This window comes from Diadema antillarum, unplaced genomic scaffold (genome assembly GCF_040938485.1).
Source record: "Diadema antillarum isolate AM-2024a unplaced genomic scaffold, OU_Dant_1.0 seq00000898_RagTag, whole genome shotgun sequence".
NCBI lineage: Eukaryota > Metazoa > Echinodermata > Echinoidea > Diadematoida > Diadematidae > Diadema > Diadema antillarum.
The window spans coordinates 431595-450598 of NW_027271759.1; the positions used below are offsets into that span (position 1 = coordinate 431595).

The 19004-nt window shown below is 40.2% G+C and overlaps 1 protein-coding gene across 1 annotated transcript in view; it reads left to right on the forward strand.

Moving 5' to 3' along the window:
• The window catches only part of LOC139741030 (protein kinase C-like), a 170420-nt gene that overhangs the window by 137069 nt on the left and 14347 nt on the right, over positions 1 to 19004 (forward strand). The window contains exons 4-6 of the mRNA XM_071651619.1: positions 6242 to 6398; positions 11449 to 11671; positions 16966 to 16974. Coding sequence (XP_071507720.1) covers positions 6242 to 6398; positions 11449 to 11671; positions 16966 to 16974 — 389 coding nt within the window. The remainder of the gene's footprint in view (positions 1 to 6241; positions 6399 to 11448; positions 11672 to 16965; positions 16975 to 19004) is intronic.

Consider the following 19004-nt stretch of genomic DNA (forward strand, 5'->3'; position numbering starts at 1 on the left):
AGAGCCTAGACCCACATGAAACAACAAACATGTAGCGCTATCCATGGTCCATTAAGCATCAAAGTGCAAGATATGGCGGCTTCAATGCTTATAGATGTGTGAGCATCTGTGTGTGTGTGTGTGTGTGTGAGTGTAAGTGTGATATGGAGCTTCATGAATATGAGAGTGTGAGATGTATTAAAATTGTCGCACGATACAGGCTGCGGTCCATTTAGCAAACACAAACGCTGAAGAATTCTAATTTCGATTAGCGTGGAAGTAGCCGACCATCCCTTGGTCTCGACGTTGTTGCTCATTCATGTTGCTGCTTTTGTGAAATATTGTGCAGTTACCCACAGCCCCTTCACACAGCTCCCATCCTCCATATCCTCTCTCTCTCTCTCACTTGCTGTCTCTATATATATGTTTCATATCTCTCTCTCACTTGCTATCTCTCTCTATATGTTTCATCTCTCTCTCTCTCACTTGCTGTCTCTCCATATGTGTTTCATCTCTCTCTCTCTCTTACTTGCTGTCTTTATATATATATGTTTCATCTCTCTCTCACTTGCTGTCTCCACATATGTTTCATCTCTCTCTCTCACACTTGCTGTCTCTATATATGTTTCATCTCTCTCTCTCTCTCTCACTTGCTGTCTCTATATATGTTTCATCTCTCTTTCTCTCACAGCATCTTTTCTCCTTCTCATCCTTTCTGTCCTCCCCATGTCTCTGTGGTGCAACAAATGTATTTCAAACATCCAGGTTTCTATTTGTATACCTCAATGAAGAGGAAGATGATTGCTGATGATAGCTGAAGGATTGTCTCATTATTTTTTTTAATGATGGTATTAACCACTCGATGCCATGAATGATACTACACAGTCAGTCCCTGGCATTGTTACTAGACCAGAGACCACACTATGAATTCTTTAGAGGACAAAACGCACACACACACACACACACACACACACACACACACACACACACACACACACACACACACACATACACACACACAGTGAGAGACAACAATGCATATTAACATTACAATTTGTTTTTTGGTTTTTTTTGTCAGCAAAACAGAAAGCATTTTGCTTTGTCCTTTACTCTGAGAGAAAAATATTATTTCTTGAAGCCAAATCATTTTTAAACTCGATCATTTCTAGTCCAGGGAACCCATATGCAAGGTATTTGGGAATGGGTACAAAATAACAAAACAAAAATTGTATTCAGTGAGATAGAGTGACACATTAAGATGTCATTTACGCCTTTACTGTGAATGCACTGTATGTTGTGATCATCAACTGCACTACCGTATTAAAACCTAGAAACGGTAACCCAATTCCAGTGACTGTGGTGGGATTATTGTTGGTGTGACAAGTCATCACATTGCCATGAAAACAGTTTCTCATTTGTATCCATAAATACACAGACACATACACACACACAAACATGCACAACACACATGCGGACACGCACACAGACATAAACACAAACACACTGTATATAAACACACATATATGAATGTCCACACACAGAGACGCCCAAACAACATACCCGCACATACTTAAGCACACAGGCCAAGATACACAAATGCAAGTATGCAAACGAATGGCACATACAACACACATAGGCAAACATTATCACACAACACTCGATACAAGGTGGTAATAGCAAAATTGCCGGCAGTAGTTCTTTGGGCAAAGCACTTAAGATAAGTGCACACAACTCTCCTCTTTGATCACGCTAAATTCTTTCATCATTAAAGTAACCCAGACCTTGGCCCATACAGACTACATGTATATGGGGGCAGTCAATGAGTATAGAATAAAACCAGAAACTTTCACGGCATGAAACTTTCGCAAATTGGAGCCAACGGCTTTTTTCGCGGCATGAAACTTTCTTGGATTGCTGACCATGGAAAAAATAAGAGTGTACCACAGTACTATACAGGGATATGTCTAATACTCACTGCTGATTGATATAAAAATACACAACTAAACTGAATGCTCATCACTAAACACTGGTACTGGTAGTTTAAAAAAAAGTGTGAATGCACACTACTAATACATGTATTATTTAAATAGTGCAGTACTTATACAGTGCACAGAACTACAGTGGCATACATTGCATTGTGTAGACAAAAACTTTTGCATGCAAAGTAATTTTTAAGACCATGGCTCCTCACAAAATTCGCGAAAGTTTCATACACACAAACATTTCTGGTTTTAATGTAACTTATGATACATTTCTACACCATCTAATTCACGAGGGATCTTTAATGATCATGATAAAACAACACATCATACCTCTGCTCTTCTATCAAAAACCGTGGTCACATTTGATCTCAGCAGTCAGCACAGATTTTAGGTACTGTATACGCTATAATTTTCACGTACATAAATTTTCGCAAATTGCCGCTGTCACACATTTTCGCGAGTGGTTAAATTCGCGATTGGGGGACCAGAGAAAATATGAAGTGGCAAAGAAAGTGTGAATTTTCAACTTACTAGCAAATAAGAATGATACTAGTTATACACTGCATGAAAAAAAACTTACCAAACTCTGCGAACTAGTAAGTTAGAATTCAACATTTTTGAAGTGGTTAAGTCCATCGCGCTAGATTTCTGACGAGTGGTCCCCTTGCGATAATGGATTGGCTCTCTACAGTATTCGTAAGTAGACGTGGACGTGCGTAAACAAGCTTAGCCAGTATGGTCTGTTCGGTAAGCCGTGACATGGTATACTAGTACTGAAATGTTCGTATCGTTGAAGGCAAGGGATTCATTTTGGAAGGTAATATTTTCGCGTGTTGATAATTTCGCGAATAGCTCCCGACTCGCGAAATTCGCGAAAATAAAACCCCCGCGAAATATATAGCGTATACAGTACTTGCCTCGATGTCTGTCGTGTTTTGCATGAAAAATTCCAAGCAGTTGAGTTGTATGCTTCATCACATCAGTGATAATCAGCTCACATAAGACGTTATACACACAATTTAAAAATGGTACAGTTAAGAGTAATAAACATTCTAGGGATTCAAATTGCTCAGGGGCTCCCACTATGCATTCCTCATGGTCTCCTTTAAGAGGTACAATGGAAACATTGTTTTGAAAGTATCGACATACCTCCTTGGATCAAGACCAGCCAGTGAATGTGAAAGTGAATGTAAACTGAGGTGTGAAAAAGTGATGAAATATGGTAGGGGCAAGGCATATGAGTTTCAAAGGCTGTGAATTCTAGGGATTTTAGTTACTAGGGGTTTGCCTACCCATTCGTTCATTGTAGTCTCCTTAAATAGATAAATGCGATGATTGTTTGGAAATTAGATATACAAAAGTAATTGTACTGACATGGATGGAGACCATCTTGACACGAAGCAGCTGATGAATGTGAAAGTGAATGTAACTGGGGCGGGAAAAGTGGGAAAATAAGGGTGAGCCAGATGAGTTTTGAAGCTGATGTGACAAAAATAGCATCTACCATACAGTTCGGCCCTAGAGATGATAACACATAATCAATGTGACATGACAAGAATTGCTTAGAGATATCTCGTCTACTATGTACATGTGATGTACCAGTATTCGTTTTCCAGATATTGCAGTGATTTGAGTCTGGGGGGTTGCCAATTTGCCACATCACTGCTAGCTCTGTAGGCTGTTTTCTTCTTTCTTTTATTTTTTTTTCGGGGGGGGGGGGGGTGGTCAGGATGAGGTGGTAGCGGCAGAAAGGTTTCCACAAACAGGACATTCCAAGGAAGTTAGCTCGAATGTGAAGTTGGTGCATTGATCCAGCAACCCAATCATGTGAAGCGAGATGGAGAGGGAGCCCCCCCGAGCAGTATTGATAATCTTTCAGCGCTACCTGTCGGCTGTTTATAGACAAACACCATGCGTGGTGAAAATAGAAGCCGGGGGCTGTTTTTTGATGTTTTTCCCTTCTGTCTCATTCTCGTTATTGGCTGGCTGGTTAATTCATTGTCTAGCTCGCAACAGTATGGGACTGGTGTTATCGATTGCATGGCATGCTCTCGGTCAAGAAGGCGGCTTTTCGTTATTACCATCTCGCACACCGCACACACGAAAAAAATAAAGTGCGAAAACTGCCATCACTGCTTGCAAGTGTGTATGGCCTGTAGAATTGTGCAGGGCGGTATTCATTGCCTAACACACCATGTGGCTATCCTGGAACTGAGGTTGCCAATCTGACTCGGGATGATAAGTGTGAGAGAGTGATTTATTACACAACTCAAAAAGATGTGGTGAGACAGATAAATTCACGTGTCCATGTGATCATGATGCGTTCAGGAAGACCAACTTTACATACATTATTATACGGTACATTTCAATACATTGAAATACTGATACATACTGATACATTTCATTTTTCATATTCATTTTTCATATTCATTTCATTAATTTCATTTTATTTCATTGATTTCATTTCCAACAAAAATGCAATACATATTGGCATGACAGTTCGATAAGACTGACCTTTGCTCACTTGAGTGTCCTTTAAAGCCAATGCCTCCTGGAGCCTGGGTTTCCCTGTACAAAGTCTATGGAGATTGCCCAAAGCATCACAGGCAATGGGTAACGGTTTATAAGTCTATAGACTCTTCTGTACAGACCTTGATGGACACACAACTTAAAGTACAAAAAAGAAAAAAAAAAGAAACTGATGCTCACTCTTGAGGTTCACAGTTCAACTCCCTGGCCATAGCAGGAGTTGTAAGATCCTTAGGCATGGCGTTTTATCCTTTTTACACCTGTGTTCCACCAGAGAGTACTTAACACTGCTTTTTTTGCAGCTTTTACCTTAACCTGTTGAGGATGGGCTGATTTTGCTACAACATACGTTTCCCATAGACCCTTGCCAAAGAGACCCGGGACTCGTCCTCGGCGGGTTAATCACTTTCTTTGTGACCACATACTGAATATAAGCAAATTGTAACATTCCACACAAGGGTGTGTTTATATTTATGTCTTTGCCAATGCACGGTTCAGCGTGAAAAGGTATGTTTATAAGCATCTATATCATTTGTTAGCTTCTGGGGGGTGTTTCATCAACGTTTGTCAGCGCTGACAAATACCATAGTAACAGTCAGTGACCAGAGCATCTCATCCAATCAAAACCAAGGATTTTGCTGAAATTGTCAGCAAACGTTGATGAAACACCCCCCTGTATCATGTGCTTCCGGTCTGTTTACCCACAGTCACATACATACCTTCTGATGATAGCCACTCTTACAAGTTGCAGCAGTCTGATTTGGAAACCTTGTATGAAAGCTATTTAATCCATTCTGTGCCAGAGTCTTGACAGTATGTAAGTTGCCGTGGGGTTTTCTATGCCAAATGACTCTCAAAGCACACAAACAGTTAAGATAGAAATATCTACTTCTATTTTCTTTGTCTTTCTTCCTTTGCACCCCCCCCCCCCCCCCCCCCCCCGACAAGTTCATATCTTCTACTGATAACTACAACTGACACCGGACCTGTGCTCTTGTATGGGGAAAACAAAAAACAATTTCCTAGTTGCAAAAGTCAATGGTTGGTAATGTTGTCAGATAGCAGAACTAGGCTGAAACTATATCTATTTTATTAATTAGTTCTCTTCTGTTTCTGTCAATAAACATGTTCATATCTCATACTGATTGCCGCTTCAGTAGTTTCACAGGAAAATTGGCTTGATGGAAATGGCATCCTTTTCCCATTGCACAGAGTAACCTGTCATTATGGAAATAAGTAACTAGGAAAGTAATGCCACTGCCATTTTCTTTTTCTCATTATGAGGCCCTCAACCTAATGTCATTTGAATAAATCAGTGTTTAGACCCATTTTGCCTGTATTCCCATGTTCTGGACAAATTGCATATATTACCTATGTCCTTATGACTGGGCTGTTGGATTGTTTGAAATTTTGAGCATTTCATATAAATGCAATATTTTATTTTTTCTTTAACTGAGGAAGGTATTGCATAGTCTCGGGGGGGGGGGGGGTCATAATGGTCAGTCCCCTCTGGTTGTGTGGTCATCAGCATTCAATTGCCATCTTGATGGCCATTTGGAATATATCAAAATTCAAAATGGAAATAGTAAATGCAATCAATTGCTGCCTTGATGGCCATTTCGAATATATCAAAATTCAAAATGGAATTAATGAATACAATCTATCTGTTTATTTCTCTTGTATTTCATGACCAGCGATTCAAACATTCATTATCTGTTTTATATATTTTTTTCTTCCTGTCTTGCCTGCAGTCCGAGAGGCCAGGAACCTCATTCCGATGGACCCCAATGGCCTGTCCGACCCGTTCGTCAAGCTGAAACTCATCCCAGACCAGAAAGGAGTGACCAAGAGAAAATCAAAGAAGGTCAAGGCCAGTCTCAACCCAACGTGGGGAGAGTCCTTTGAGTTGTAAGTCTTTTCCCCTTCCCATATTGATAGACAGACATACATACATACATACATCAGAGACTCCAACCCCAAGCACCTTCTGATCTGGAGATTCTCCCGCCCGAAACCCCTAGCAAACGGGAGACTCTAAGTTGATGTGTGCGAGGCGCGAAGTTCCTTGGGTTCTAGGTGTTCTCTGGTGCTATCTAAGGCTTATTTTTTCAACATACAATAGAAATAAGTAAGAAATCCTTTCCACCGGGAGACACACAGCCAGGGCGGGAGAAATCAAATCTCAAACGGGAGAACGGGAGATTTTGCAAAAATGGGCTTTCGGCGGGAGATCTCCCGTCGAAAACGGGAGAGTTGGAGTCTCTGATACATACATACATGCATACATGTACATGTACATACATATAATCCAACTGTAGTTATCCACCTGTGTTGGACCAGCGCCCAACAAGATATCAAAAGTAATATGGCTATATTAGTGAGATATGCTCAAGCATGACACTTTTATGCAAGTAGTATTGGTGATATGCATAAGGCATTACTAATTAACTTTTCAGTATGATGATTTTCATAATTTTTACATATTTCATAATTCAAATGATGTGGAAATTAGATAGAATATGGTTGGAAATACACTTTCCTCTTGGTCTGTGTTGCTTCTAGCATCAATATTTCACACTGAAAACACAAGATGTTTTCATAATGACCAAAGAATGAAATCCATATTCTTGACTACACTGGCTCCCCTCCAATGCCTGCTTTTTACATGCTCAAGGACAAAAAATTAAGAATTTCCCAACATGTATAAATGAATGGATGCTCAAAGACTGTACCGCCTTATAGTACATGCCTTTTAAACCTAGTTTGAATACCTTCTCACATGTTTCAAAGGTGGCTCGTACAAAGTAGTGTTAGGGTATGACATTTTTACTAGTAGTAGTAGAAGTAGCCACTAGGATTTCTTCTATTTAGGTCAGTGTTGCGAGTCTAGAAAGAAAGTGTATTCACATGACATATGATGCAATTGCAGGAAAACATTCTAGTAACAAGATTTTCCATGTGCAAAAAGTCACTGTTGGATTGAGAATCTGTTGACCCAGTAAATGAAAGAAGTACATTTTTCTGGTCGTGGCTTCAGTACCCCACCTCCTGGGGGGGCGTTTCATCAACGAGTTCGTCAGAGGTTTTCACCGACAAATTTGCTATCAGCCAATCAGACGCAAGGATTTCAGTAGCTTTTAACAGTTGTCAGTGTAAATCACTGACAAAAAGTTTCATGAAACGGTCCCCAGGTCTTGCATATCCGGCTACATATATCTTTGCAGGTGTAGTTTTGTAAACGTGGCGATCCATACCCCAAATTATTTGTTAACCTGACCATTCCAATTATGCTTGCAAGTTGAAGATTATTTTCAAGTGCTTTCAGATATGAGCAGCCATAAGGAAAGAAGATAGACAGCTGATGGGGGCAGGGTGAGGTTGAACTTCGGCGCAAGATGGTGATAACAACAAAGAGAGAAAGATTTGAGACATCCCCCTTAAAGGTCCATCTTGTCACAGTTGTGTTGTGTTGAGCGAGCTCTGCTGAGACTCTGTTGTGCATTTTTTATTCCACAAAGCAGAACTCGGCCGCCGTGAATCTCTCTGTGCTTGAATGAATGCTGATGCATTTTAAGCAGCTTGACCTTTAACATCAATCCCATCTTGCATCACTTGACATATACAGCAGCACATCTCGAAGAATTAACATGGGGGTGCTGTTACCATGGCAACATTCCAGGTCTGGCGGTGCACTCCTCTTGTATAAACATCTATCCCATTTTTTTTCCATTTGTTTGTGTGTATGTGTGTTTTCTGAGATTCCTTATTTCTTTTTCTTCTTTTTTTGTTTTGCTTTATCTGCTGCTAAAAATAGCTTGATGGAAAATTTTTTTCCCTCCCTTAACCTCACCTTCTGAGAATCTAGGGACTGCTAGGCAAACAGCCCGCCCTCCACAGAGGGCGTGTGCCAGTGGGTACTGCTCACAGATCGAGGTGTATTTCTATATCTGCGTGCCTCTGCATTGTTGAATATTGAACAGATTTGAAACAGGGTTTTGCTTGTTTGTTTCCTGACGTATAGATTCAAGTGCTCCTTTTTTTTAAACCCTTTATGTTCTCAAACAATGCAATATACAAAATGCATTTGTGCTACAGGAGACAAGATTTTTTGCAAGTTGTTGATTTTGTGTATATCTGTCCCCTTGCTGTATTCATGAATGAAAAGAATATTAAAAAAAAAACAGCCTTTGAAATGTACCCTATGCATATATGGTCTTTGTTTATCATCAGTTGCTGTTTTTCTTAAATAATGGGAGTCATTCCTGGAAAAATATCTACTGCTTGCTTGGTAGTGGTGGTGACCACAAGGCTGAACTGGATGTTGGAAATGCCACAATAAACAAAACCAAGTCTTCAAGAATTGTCTTCTACATGCTGCATAGATCCTTGTTGTGACTGCTTACTAAGAAAGGGTTTGGCAGTGAAACCTTGTTACCCAGGGTATGTGTAAAATCTTATCTCCCCCTAGAAAACCCTTTGCTGCCATCTGATTCAGTCATCAATAAATATGAACGCTTTTAGCTCAAACCATTTCTTCATCAGGAAAGCACATCTTACCATTAGAGTGACTAATTTATTCTCATAAGGAAAATGGAAGATAGATTAGCTCCTGAAGGCACATAAAGAAAATTCATGAATTAGTACCCTTATTGCTTGAAGGCTGCCCCCCCCCCCATCCCTAGGAGCATGTGTGAAGAGGCAGTCAGACTTTCTAATGTGGATATTAGCAGGTTTCATTGCAGCACCGCAAGGTACTCCACTCCGAATACCGCGAGGCGACAATGTGCATTTTCCCCCAGAAAAGAATCAGAAGTCGTACCTTGTAATGACTTCTTCATCTTGAGGATTTCCCAAAGGGCCTCGGTGGCTGCTCACCGATGCCGTATCACCCGCAATTACCTCTTCCCTTCACCTTCAATGACGCAACAGCAGCAGAACGAGCCAGCCGTGATCATTCAAATGTCTGCGAATATTGCGTCCCGTGGGAACCTCGGCACGGCATCTTTCTCATTTGCGTGGGGATGTCAAAGAGTGCTTCTCTTGTGATTTTCGTCAATCTGCACGACGGGATAAACACATTACGTATCTGATGGGTTGTAAAAACATGAGATCACAGATATTTTGCCTACCAATATTGGAGTGTTGAGGGGAGGATGAAATATATCTCTCACACAAACCCAAACTCGTTGACATTTCCCAGATGCAAAGGAAATGGAGAACATTTCTTGAAATGATGTCTCAGTCCTCCGACTGAGATACATGTACTACTTTGAAGCTCTCATATATTGTAGTATTAGATTATTGAGTGTCTAGACAGTACTAACTTGGTTATTACCTATTCCGTCTCACTTCTAGTTTTACTGATCACTTGCATTTATTGCTGAGTTCCTGTTGTTGCCTTCTTGAGATTGACTTTATCTCTGATTCTTTCCACAACTTGATGGAAACCCCTGTACACTTTTATATGGGATTAGCTTCCTCTTTGGTCTCCATGCTCAGTCCATTAGCAAGTGCCTTGTGTAGAGTACCAAGGTGTCCCAAAGTGGCTGCTCCCAGGGTAGAAAATGAAAGATGACTATGTGAAGATATGTTGATGCTCTGATGAGCTTTATAATGAGTGAGCAGATGTATGATGTTCTTGCTTTCCACTACCCCTCCCCCCCCCTTTCACACAGTTGATTGGTGGTTTACAGAATAACCCAAAACTTGATTGTTTTTGTGAATTATTACATCCCTCAACCCCTTGTATGCTGTTTTTGTCAAAATATACAGATATCCTTGACCCAAATCATTTGTGATAGAGAGTAAATAATTTTCTGATTTCCTTTCACAATAGCTTTGATGTAAGGCTAGTAGGGTAACATCCCCAGTATTCGGTCACTTAAGCTTTTTCGCAATATTTTTCAAACTAAAAAAAATACATACATACATCATATCTACAGCAATGTATGTGAAATATATCAAATTTCTTTAATCTCAATTTTCATTTTGTTAAATATCACACAGAATTTCACACAATCCCAAAATATAACACCTTGAAAATTCCCCAGTATACGGTCACCAGCACCAGTATTCGGTCACGTGATATGCGCGTTCAAAGTCAATGCGTGTTCAAGGCAGCTGAAAAATGCGCGCACGCGCTACCTTGTTGTCGCAAAATTGCATCGGGGACGTTGCGGCGCCCGTTGGTGACCGAATACTGGGGAATCAGCACTTGCATTCAACCCTTGTACATTGAGACACTGTATCGGCACGGACAGAAATTTTGTTTTTCTTTTGTGTTTTTGACGATACCATCACACTCCGAGCTTGCGATAAGCAAGAATGGCGTATTTCTCGATTTTTAGCGCTTTTTTGGCGACCCGTACTCTTAAAACTGGGCCTTATTTGCGCGCGCTTTTGGAAAGTAGCGCCGATTCTGCACTTTTGACGATAAAATTTGGGATTTTTGATGGTTTTTTCGAGGGGGCTATGGGAGTTTCCTGTTGTGAATGAGTGTGCAAGTATGTGAATTGATGTGATTTACGTGTGTTGTGATAGTTGAACTTACTGGCTGGTGACTAGTGATAAGTGACCGAATACCGGTAGCTGACCGAATACTGGTGCTCTTACCATACATGCTTTAAAAGGGAGACATTTTGTCCATGTGATATCATGTCAAGTCGGGGGGGGGGGGGGGGGGGGTAACATATGCTAAGAAAAAAGCCTTGAAAGTTACTGTGATAAATGCATCTGCATTCAAGGGGTTAAGTTACCATGCGTTAACCCATTGAGGACAGACTGATTTTGCTACAACACACATTTCCCATAGACACCTGCCCGAGTATACTCAGGACTCGTCCTCAACGGGATAATTGAATTCTCAATATAATACTGTTAGCAAATCTTACTGTTTTTGTATTCTGCCTGTTCCTCCTCCCCCTCCCCCCCCCCCCTCCCCTTCATCCTGTCTCCATAGCAACTTGGAAGATGCAGACAAGAACCGGAGGCTGCTCGTCGAGGTGTGGGACTGGGACCGGGCCACGCGCAACGACTTCATGGGGGCGCTGTCCTTCGGCATCTCGGAGCTGATGAAGAGCGGCGTGGATGGATGGTTCAAGCTTCTTGGTCAGGAGGAAGGAGAGTACTACAACGTGCCCGCCATCACCGAGACAGAATCAATCGATGAGCTGACTTCAAAGATACCGGTACGTTTCTGCCTCGATGCTGTGGTGGCTTGTAGCATCGTGCTTCTCTTTTATTTTTCTAATGACCTAATGACAGATATATTCGTTCCCTTACTTTGAAATGGCTCTTTGTATCACTTTTAACTTTTTGTATTTTTGTTGTTTTATTCTGAATACTGAATGACAGACTAACATTACCATTACAAAATCTGTGAAATCCAATGCTAAAAGGTTGGGATATGTGAGAAATATCTATATCCATATCCAAGTTAGATGTTATTGTGCTCCCAAATGCAAGACCTCTCAATAAAAGACCATTTTAGCAGGATTAATTCAAGATGAAGTGTGCAGAATATTATGCCATGACAAGTGAGTTCTTTTTACCTATTGGCAATTCATGTTAAGACATGGAAGGCCAGAATGGGGGGGGGGGGGGGGGGGGGGAGAACAGGGAGAAGAACCCAACTTTAGATCAGCAGCAGGGAACAGATTCATACTAGAAACATTTGAGAAAAGGAAAAGAAAGCAAGGTGCAGACATTAGTTCTCACTCTCAGTGGCTTATGAGACAGTTTGCTAATTTGATGTACCAAGTTTCATCCTCATGAATGCGCTTTTGAGAAAGCTGAGACATGCCAAAATTTGACAAGAGCCTTGATTCCACACTTAGAAGGATAGTAACGCCCTCTGACAATCAAAATTATTTCAGCTTAGTAGAGCATATCATTAGGAGCATACAGTATGCAGGTGGAACTCGTTAGACAGAATTGCCATTCCCCCCCCCCCTGCTTACTACCACCACCACTGTTGAATGTATCCCATGGAGCTACTCTTCACCCTTTTTTCCCTCTCCCTCTGTTAATGTTTGCTTGCTTGCTCATTTTCTTGCTGTCATTTGTCATGTGCAGTGATGTGTTTGGCACAGCAGTATTCAAGTTGACATGTTGCTATTCTTTCAGGAATGATTTATGTGTCTCATTTTGTGTGAATGACTGGTATAAATATATAGAGGGTGGTTGTTGATTGCAGCAAAATTTTGCATGCCAGACTGGGGACAGAAATGTGTAGAGCACAAAGGAATTACTTCAGTAGATGTTTGTTAAGTCAACAAAGTAAAATAGACATGTAATATCTGTCATACCTGCAACTGCAAGTAGGAGATTGCAGATTATGATTATAGTCAATTTCATGTACTCTACGCTATTCAGTGTTTTTTTTTAAGGATTGTTCAGACATATTGCTTAGGGTGGGATTTCACAGAGCACGCGAACGATTTGCGAAGGACGCGAATGACAAAATCCAACATTCGGAAAAGTTTTTCTCCGAATGTTTTCCGACAATGAAGCCGAAAACTATTCTTGCGAAATTTGTGCGAAGTTTCCACGACGTATGTGCGAATGTCGTGTGCATCATTGCTAAAGTACAGCATGTTTCGTACACGAAGAACACGCGACGGAAATGCGAACAACGAAAAATTTTCATTAATCATGGGAGAGAATGTACCCAAGGAGAGGTGGAAGCTGTCTTGAGTTGAATTTTTTTCTTTACTCTATTTCTCCTTTCTTTTCCTCTCATTTGTCTATGGTGTGCCTACATATATTTTTTTCCCTAGGACCTATCTCCGCTAGTAAAGCATTTGATTTTTTTTTGCAGTTCCTCCAACACATAATCTCTATAGTTCAAATGAAATTTTACCTACTTGAGAATAATTTTAGGTGTATTCTGCGATTTTTTTTTTGTATATCATATCAAACATTTCTTTCTGTTTGCTAGTTTTTAATTTCTTTTGTTACTATAGTTGTTAATAATTGTTTGATGTTTAGATGTATGGTAAGACTTTTATAAGTAGAAAACGTATAGGTCATACATCCCCCAAATGTGCGGTAAACGTTCGCGAGAATGTCTCAAAAGGTACGCGAACAGTTTGCGATTACGTCGTAAAATGATCGGAAAAACTTCGCAGATTTCGCGTAACATACGCGAGACATTCTCCGAAGTTTCGGAGTCTGTTTGAGGTTTCACGAACATTTTGCGAACATCGCGCGTGTCTTGCGAAGGTCTTGCGCATATGACGAAGCTTTAAAGACACTTTCGAGAACAATTCACGAGCAAATCCCGACTAAGTGTGCGGAAAAGGTTCGCAAGAAATTTCAAACTTTTTTGAAATTCTCGCCGAAGTAAAAACGACATTCGCGAACAATTGACGACGCTTCCGAACCCTCACGTTTGTTTGGCGATCTTTTGCAGACTAAAATGCGAATGCTGGATTTTGCCATTCGCGTCATTCGCAAATCGTTCGCGTGCTCCGTGAAATCCCACCCTTAGGATGAACAGTTATACCTCACTATTAAAATAGCATGCCTACTGGTTTAGTCAAATTTATGGATACCCTTTCCTTACAAAATATAGTAACAGGCTAGTCCATTCCACCTGCTGTAACAAAGATATTTCAATATATAGAGAACCAAATTCAAATTCTGCATGCATTAGAATTTGCTTAGTTAGGCAAGTCTTCAGCAAGCATTCCAGGGTGTTGTGAACAACCTTTGCTGCATATTCATAAAGTTTTCATGAAGTTGAATACATTAGTGACTAGTTTACTTCCCCACTTCCTTCTCCAATAAGTTGCTTTACACATCTCCCTTCTCCAATAAGTTCATGAGATCATTCTTTTTGCGTGAATGTGAAGTGATGAGTGAAGCCAAATGGGCCAGTGAGCAACACTTCTCACTTACACTGTCTCCGATATCTGTTTTTCCCCTGTCAAGCCCGAACCCACCGATAGTGTAAGCAGGACCCTCTGCCTGCACGCCCTGAAAATTCAGGCTCCCATTCTTCTTGATGTGGATGATGCAGACCAGTTGGTAAAAAGAATAGCAAAAAAGAAGATGCTGTGAAACACAGAATGAGAAGTGAAATATTTTCTCTCTCACAGACACCACACCCTCCTAGGATCACTTCTAGCAGTGCACAGAGGCATGGTTTCTGGAAGAACTCTGATAGCAGATCACACCTTAGTCTCAGAGTGACAGTGATACTGTCTTTAACCCGTTGAGGACGGACTGATTTTGCTATAATAACATGCATTTCCCATAGACGCTTGCCCGAGTATACTCGGGACTCGTCCTCAATGGGTTGATAGAGAATGGTTGATGGGAGGGGTAGAGGTTGTGCACAGAAATTGCAAGTGTTTGTATTTTGTACATGCATGCAATTCTTGAATTAACTCATTTCTTCCAATTTTGAATGAAACAGAGATGAGTCAAATTAGATGAGTTTTATTGTGACATGTATTGTTCTTGTCAGTGCATGTCGAATGTTTAACATTATCATATGTGTATCTGTTATAAACCAACTGACAATTAATCTTCCTACATATCTATATTTGTATCTATCTGTTTGTTTGTCTGTCTCTCTATCTATCTATCTGTCTTTCTGTATATCTACTTATCTATCTTTCAATCTCGCTATCCAGCTGCCTACCTATTATCTATCCATCTGTGCAAATGTCTTTTATACCTACATTTTGCTTTACTTCCTATCAAGTTCCTATCATATGATGACTTCCTTTAGAAGCAGATGATGACTTTCAAGTAAATGCGGCACGCTGATAGGTTAATCTCCATCAATCTCAGCATAGTGAGGAATCATATCATCGTGCCTGGCATAATTTTCATCATAGGCATCGTCAGTTCTGTAATCAATATCTCGACTCGGCTTCTTTACCATTTCCAGTGATCTATCCATCCTGATAACCACTCCAATCCTCACAGAAATCATGAGCAACAAGCCCAAATAAAACTGTAGTGAATACAGGCAACTACAAACCAAGTCCAGACCCCAACTTCATAAAAGATGTTTGAATAGCAACTCTTCCTAGAATAGCAACTTCTCGCAGTAACAGCTAATCGGGAAGCTGGATTCTTGTTTCTGCCATGAAAATTGCCATTCCAGCAAGAGTTGTTATCATCGCAACTTTTTTTTAATGAAATGGGACCCAGGAATACTTCTTTCTCCTCCGTCAACCCTCCCCCCACCAAAAAGAAAAAAAAACCAACCTTTCTTGCCAGATACGGGAACGTCACGACCCCCGATACGAATTGCACGCTTCCCCCAAGTCTCACTCCCATTAGGCGGGCAAAAATCGTCTCCCACTTCCAAACTCAGATTGATTTGGCAATGGCCAAATGAGCGTGCGTCGACAGTGGTAATCTGTCACCGGTCACGAAACCATTTGTGCACAGACATCACGTCTTCTATATAAAAAAAAAACACCTAAAAATAGATGTTTGATGTCTTTATGCTGCATTTTCCCAGAGTCTTCCATATCTCTCTACCCTCCCCCCTCTCTCTATTTCTTACTCTTTCTCCTGTTTTTCTCTGTCTCAGTATGTCATCCATTCTGTTTGTTTAGATTGTGGTCTAACACTACTCCCCCTCTCAATCAATAATTTTTCTGGTCCATTTTTTTTCTAATCACCTTCTTTTCATTTCATTTCATTTTCTTCCGTCCCCTTATTCCTCCTCCTGCTTCTTCTTCTTCATAGTATCCATGTTTTTCTTCTTCCCCTTCGTCATCATCCCTCCTTTTATCTGCATCTTTTTTTTATATATATCTTATTATTCTCCTTGTTCTCCCCCTCCTTCATCATTGTCTTCATCATCTCCATTTTCCTCTTTTCCTTCATCTTCTTCCCCCTTTTCTTTGTTCTCATTTTGTCTTCTTTTTCTTCTGTTTCTTCTACTTCTTAATTTCCCCCTCCTCCGTTATCCATCTGTTTTCCTATCCTTCACACAATTTTACAAATTACATGGAAACATTATAATGCACAGAGCTATTTGTACCCCTGTATCTAGCACTTGAAATCATGTTTGATTGAATTATCATATACATCATCTTTGACTGAGGTCATTATTGGATATATCAGCACCATTCCTCAGATCAAAGGCAATGTAGGTATTTGTTTTGCCAAGAACAAATTTTCACGTTAACAGACATTAAAAAAAAAAACCAATGGCACACACAAACAACACCAACAACAATAACACACAGACACTGACACAGACACAAATACACTCACACACACATACACACACAAACACATATTAGCACACAGCCATGCAAAATGCAGACTGTAGATACAAAAGCATCCAATCAACAATCCACCAACATTTCTGGTCAATTTTATTCAGTCCTGAAAATATACTCTGCCAAAGAACAAGGGTAAGTGTGAGAGATAGATAGGCCTAATCATATTTTAACAAGAACAAAGATGTATTGTCATGGTAACCCATTTGCCTCATACTGACCCAACTCAGGTATAAGCTTCTTGCATTTTGTATTCAAAGTCTTGATGGATGTAAATTGATTTGGAGAAGTTCACCACTTGATCTTTTCAAAAAATAACTCAAGAACAGTTTTGTAACCTTGTCTTTTTATTTCCCTTTGTCACCAAAATGCAAATGTAATCCATTCTCGATGCAGCAAGACGTAATGGGTTTGGCCCAAAGATTTATGGAACGACCGCTTGGCTTCATATTGGAGGACACCAGTGACGTCTCACCCCGATTGTTTGTTGTTTGTCTGTTCGTTCGTTTCCTGTCTGTCTGCATCCATACAAAATGTGGCCACTTTTTCCTCACTTGACGTATTTGCTCCTCATGGTAAAGACATAGACCACTGTAAAAAGTAACTTTACAGTAATTTACACTGTCATGTAGAATGACATTGACTTTGAATCGAATGGTATCTAAAGTAGATATAAAGAGAATGAGAGTGAGATATTTGTTGTATAAAAGAGGTTCCATGTATTATTTTCCAGTTGAGGGGGTCTTTAGCGGTTGTCAGCACCCTGACCTAGTTGCATATAATGCATTGACAGACCTTAATCATCTGTCTAGACATATCACAAAGGTTTAAGTAGAGCACAGTGTGAGAGGTGGAATATAATCTTGGCTCCATATTAAAAACAACGCAGCTGATAGCTGTATCTTGTTCATTGGATTGGTTTGTGGGTCTCTCTTGTACCTTCTACCACATAGTATATGTGTGTATTGCCTCACGCTGAACACACAGAGAGGTCAAATTAATGCATTTGTACAGTGTATGACTTCAATCAGTCTTCCTTAATACACTATTTAAGGATTTTTTTTTTCATATAAAACAGCTTTCTAGAAAAAATAGGTAACTATATCCTTGGTTTTCAATGTAACTATACCACATTTGTGTATCAATTGTATTTCTGCCCCTCCCTCAAAAACAAACAAACAAACAAACAAACAACTGTTACACACAGAAACCAGAAGAAAATTTTGAGGAGTGAAAAGACTTGTGTATCTTCAGACTTCTCCCATGCTTAACCCATTGAGGACAAGCTGATTTACTATAACACGCATTTCCCATAGACACCTGCCTGAGTATACATGGGTCTAGTCTTCAGTGGGTTAATGGCTGCAGGAGAGGAAGATGCCGGAGGGATCCGTGATTCTAGATTGTCACCATCTCACCGTCTGATTCACCGAACGGGAGACGTTTTGACGTCCCAACGTGCAAATTTCTCACGTCAGCCACATCCTTCCCCCGAGGGGGAAAATGGGAAAATGTTATGATATGCTTTATTGAAGCTGCCTGTGCCGTAATGGCGCAGAGAATGGGCTGCCGTGCTAGATAGGATGTCTCATCCGTTATGTTTTGTGTGGGACTACACCAATATGCCTCAAGCTTTATTTTAAGCCATCAGATTCCAGAATTTTTTTTTTCCTGGCTTGATTTTGCTTTTTATCATTTTATTTGATTTCCATTTATAAGGTTTCATCAGGTAGAGTAAACACAAAAAATAGAGCCTCTTTCTTTTTTACTGTGTTGAATTTCCAAAATGCTCCTCTGTTCTAAATTTTTCACTGATTCTTAAATTGGCACAGACATTTTACACAAATAAAGTTTCTGCTTTTCTCTTGAATTGCTAATTTTCTGCCCAAATTTCTTCCCGATTGTGTGCGCATTTGATTAATTCATCTCTCTTATCTATTCTGTCTATTTTTTTTTTTTGGAGATATTCAGTGACATTTAGAGATGCCAGTGTAAAGACGACAACACGAAAAAATTCTGTAGCAAAATTATCCCAGGAATTGATGAGCCTGTAATATATTCACAGGGCTTTGTTTCACAATGTCATCACTATAGTGATTGTCACATTGAGGGGTAGGCACCCACAGCTCTTGTTTCCATGCTACATTAGGGATGCATTCTTGTGTTTTATATGGACAAATGCATGCATTATTCGCAGGTAATAAGCTTGCAGTTACGTGCTTCTCTATCTCGAGATGATATGGACGTAGTGATTCGTCCT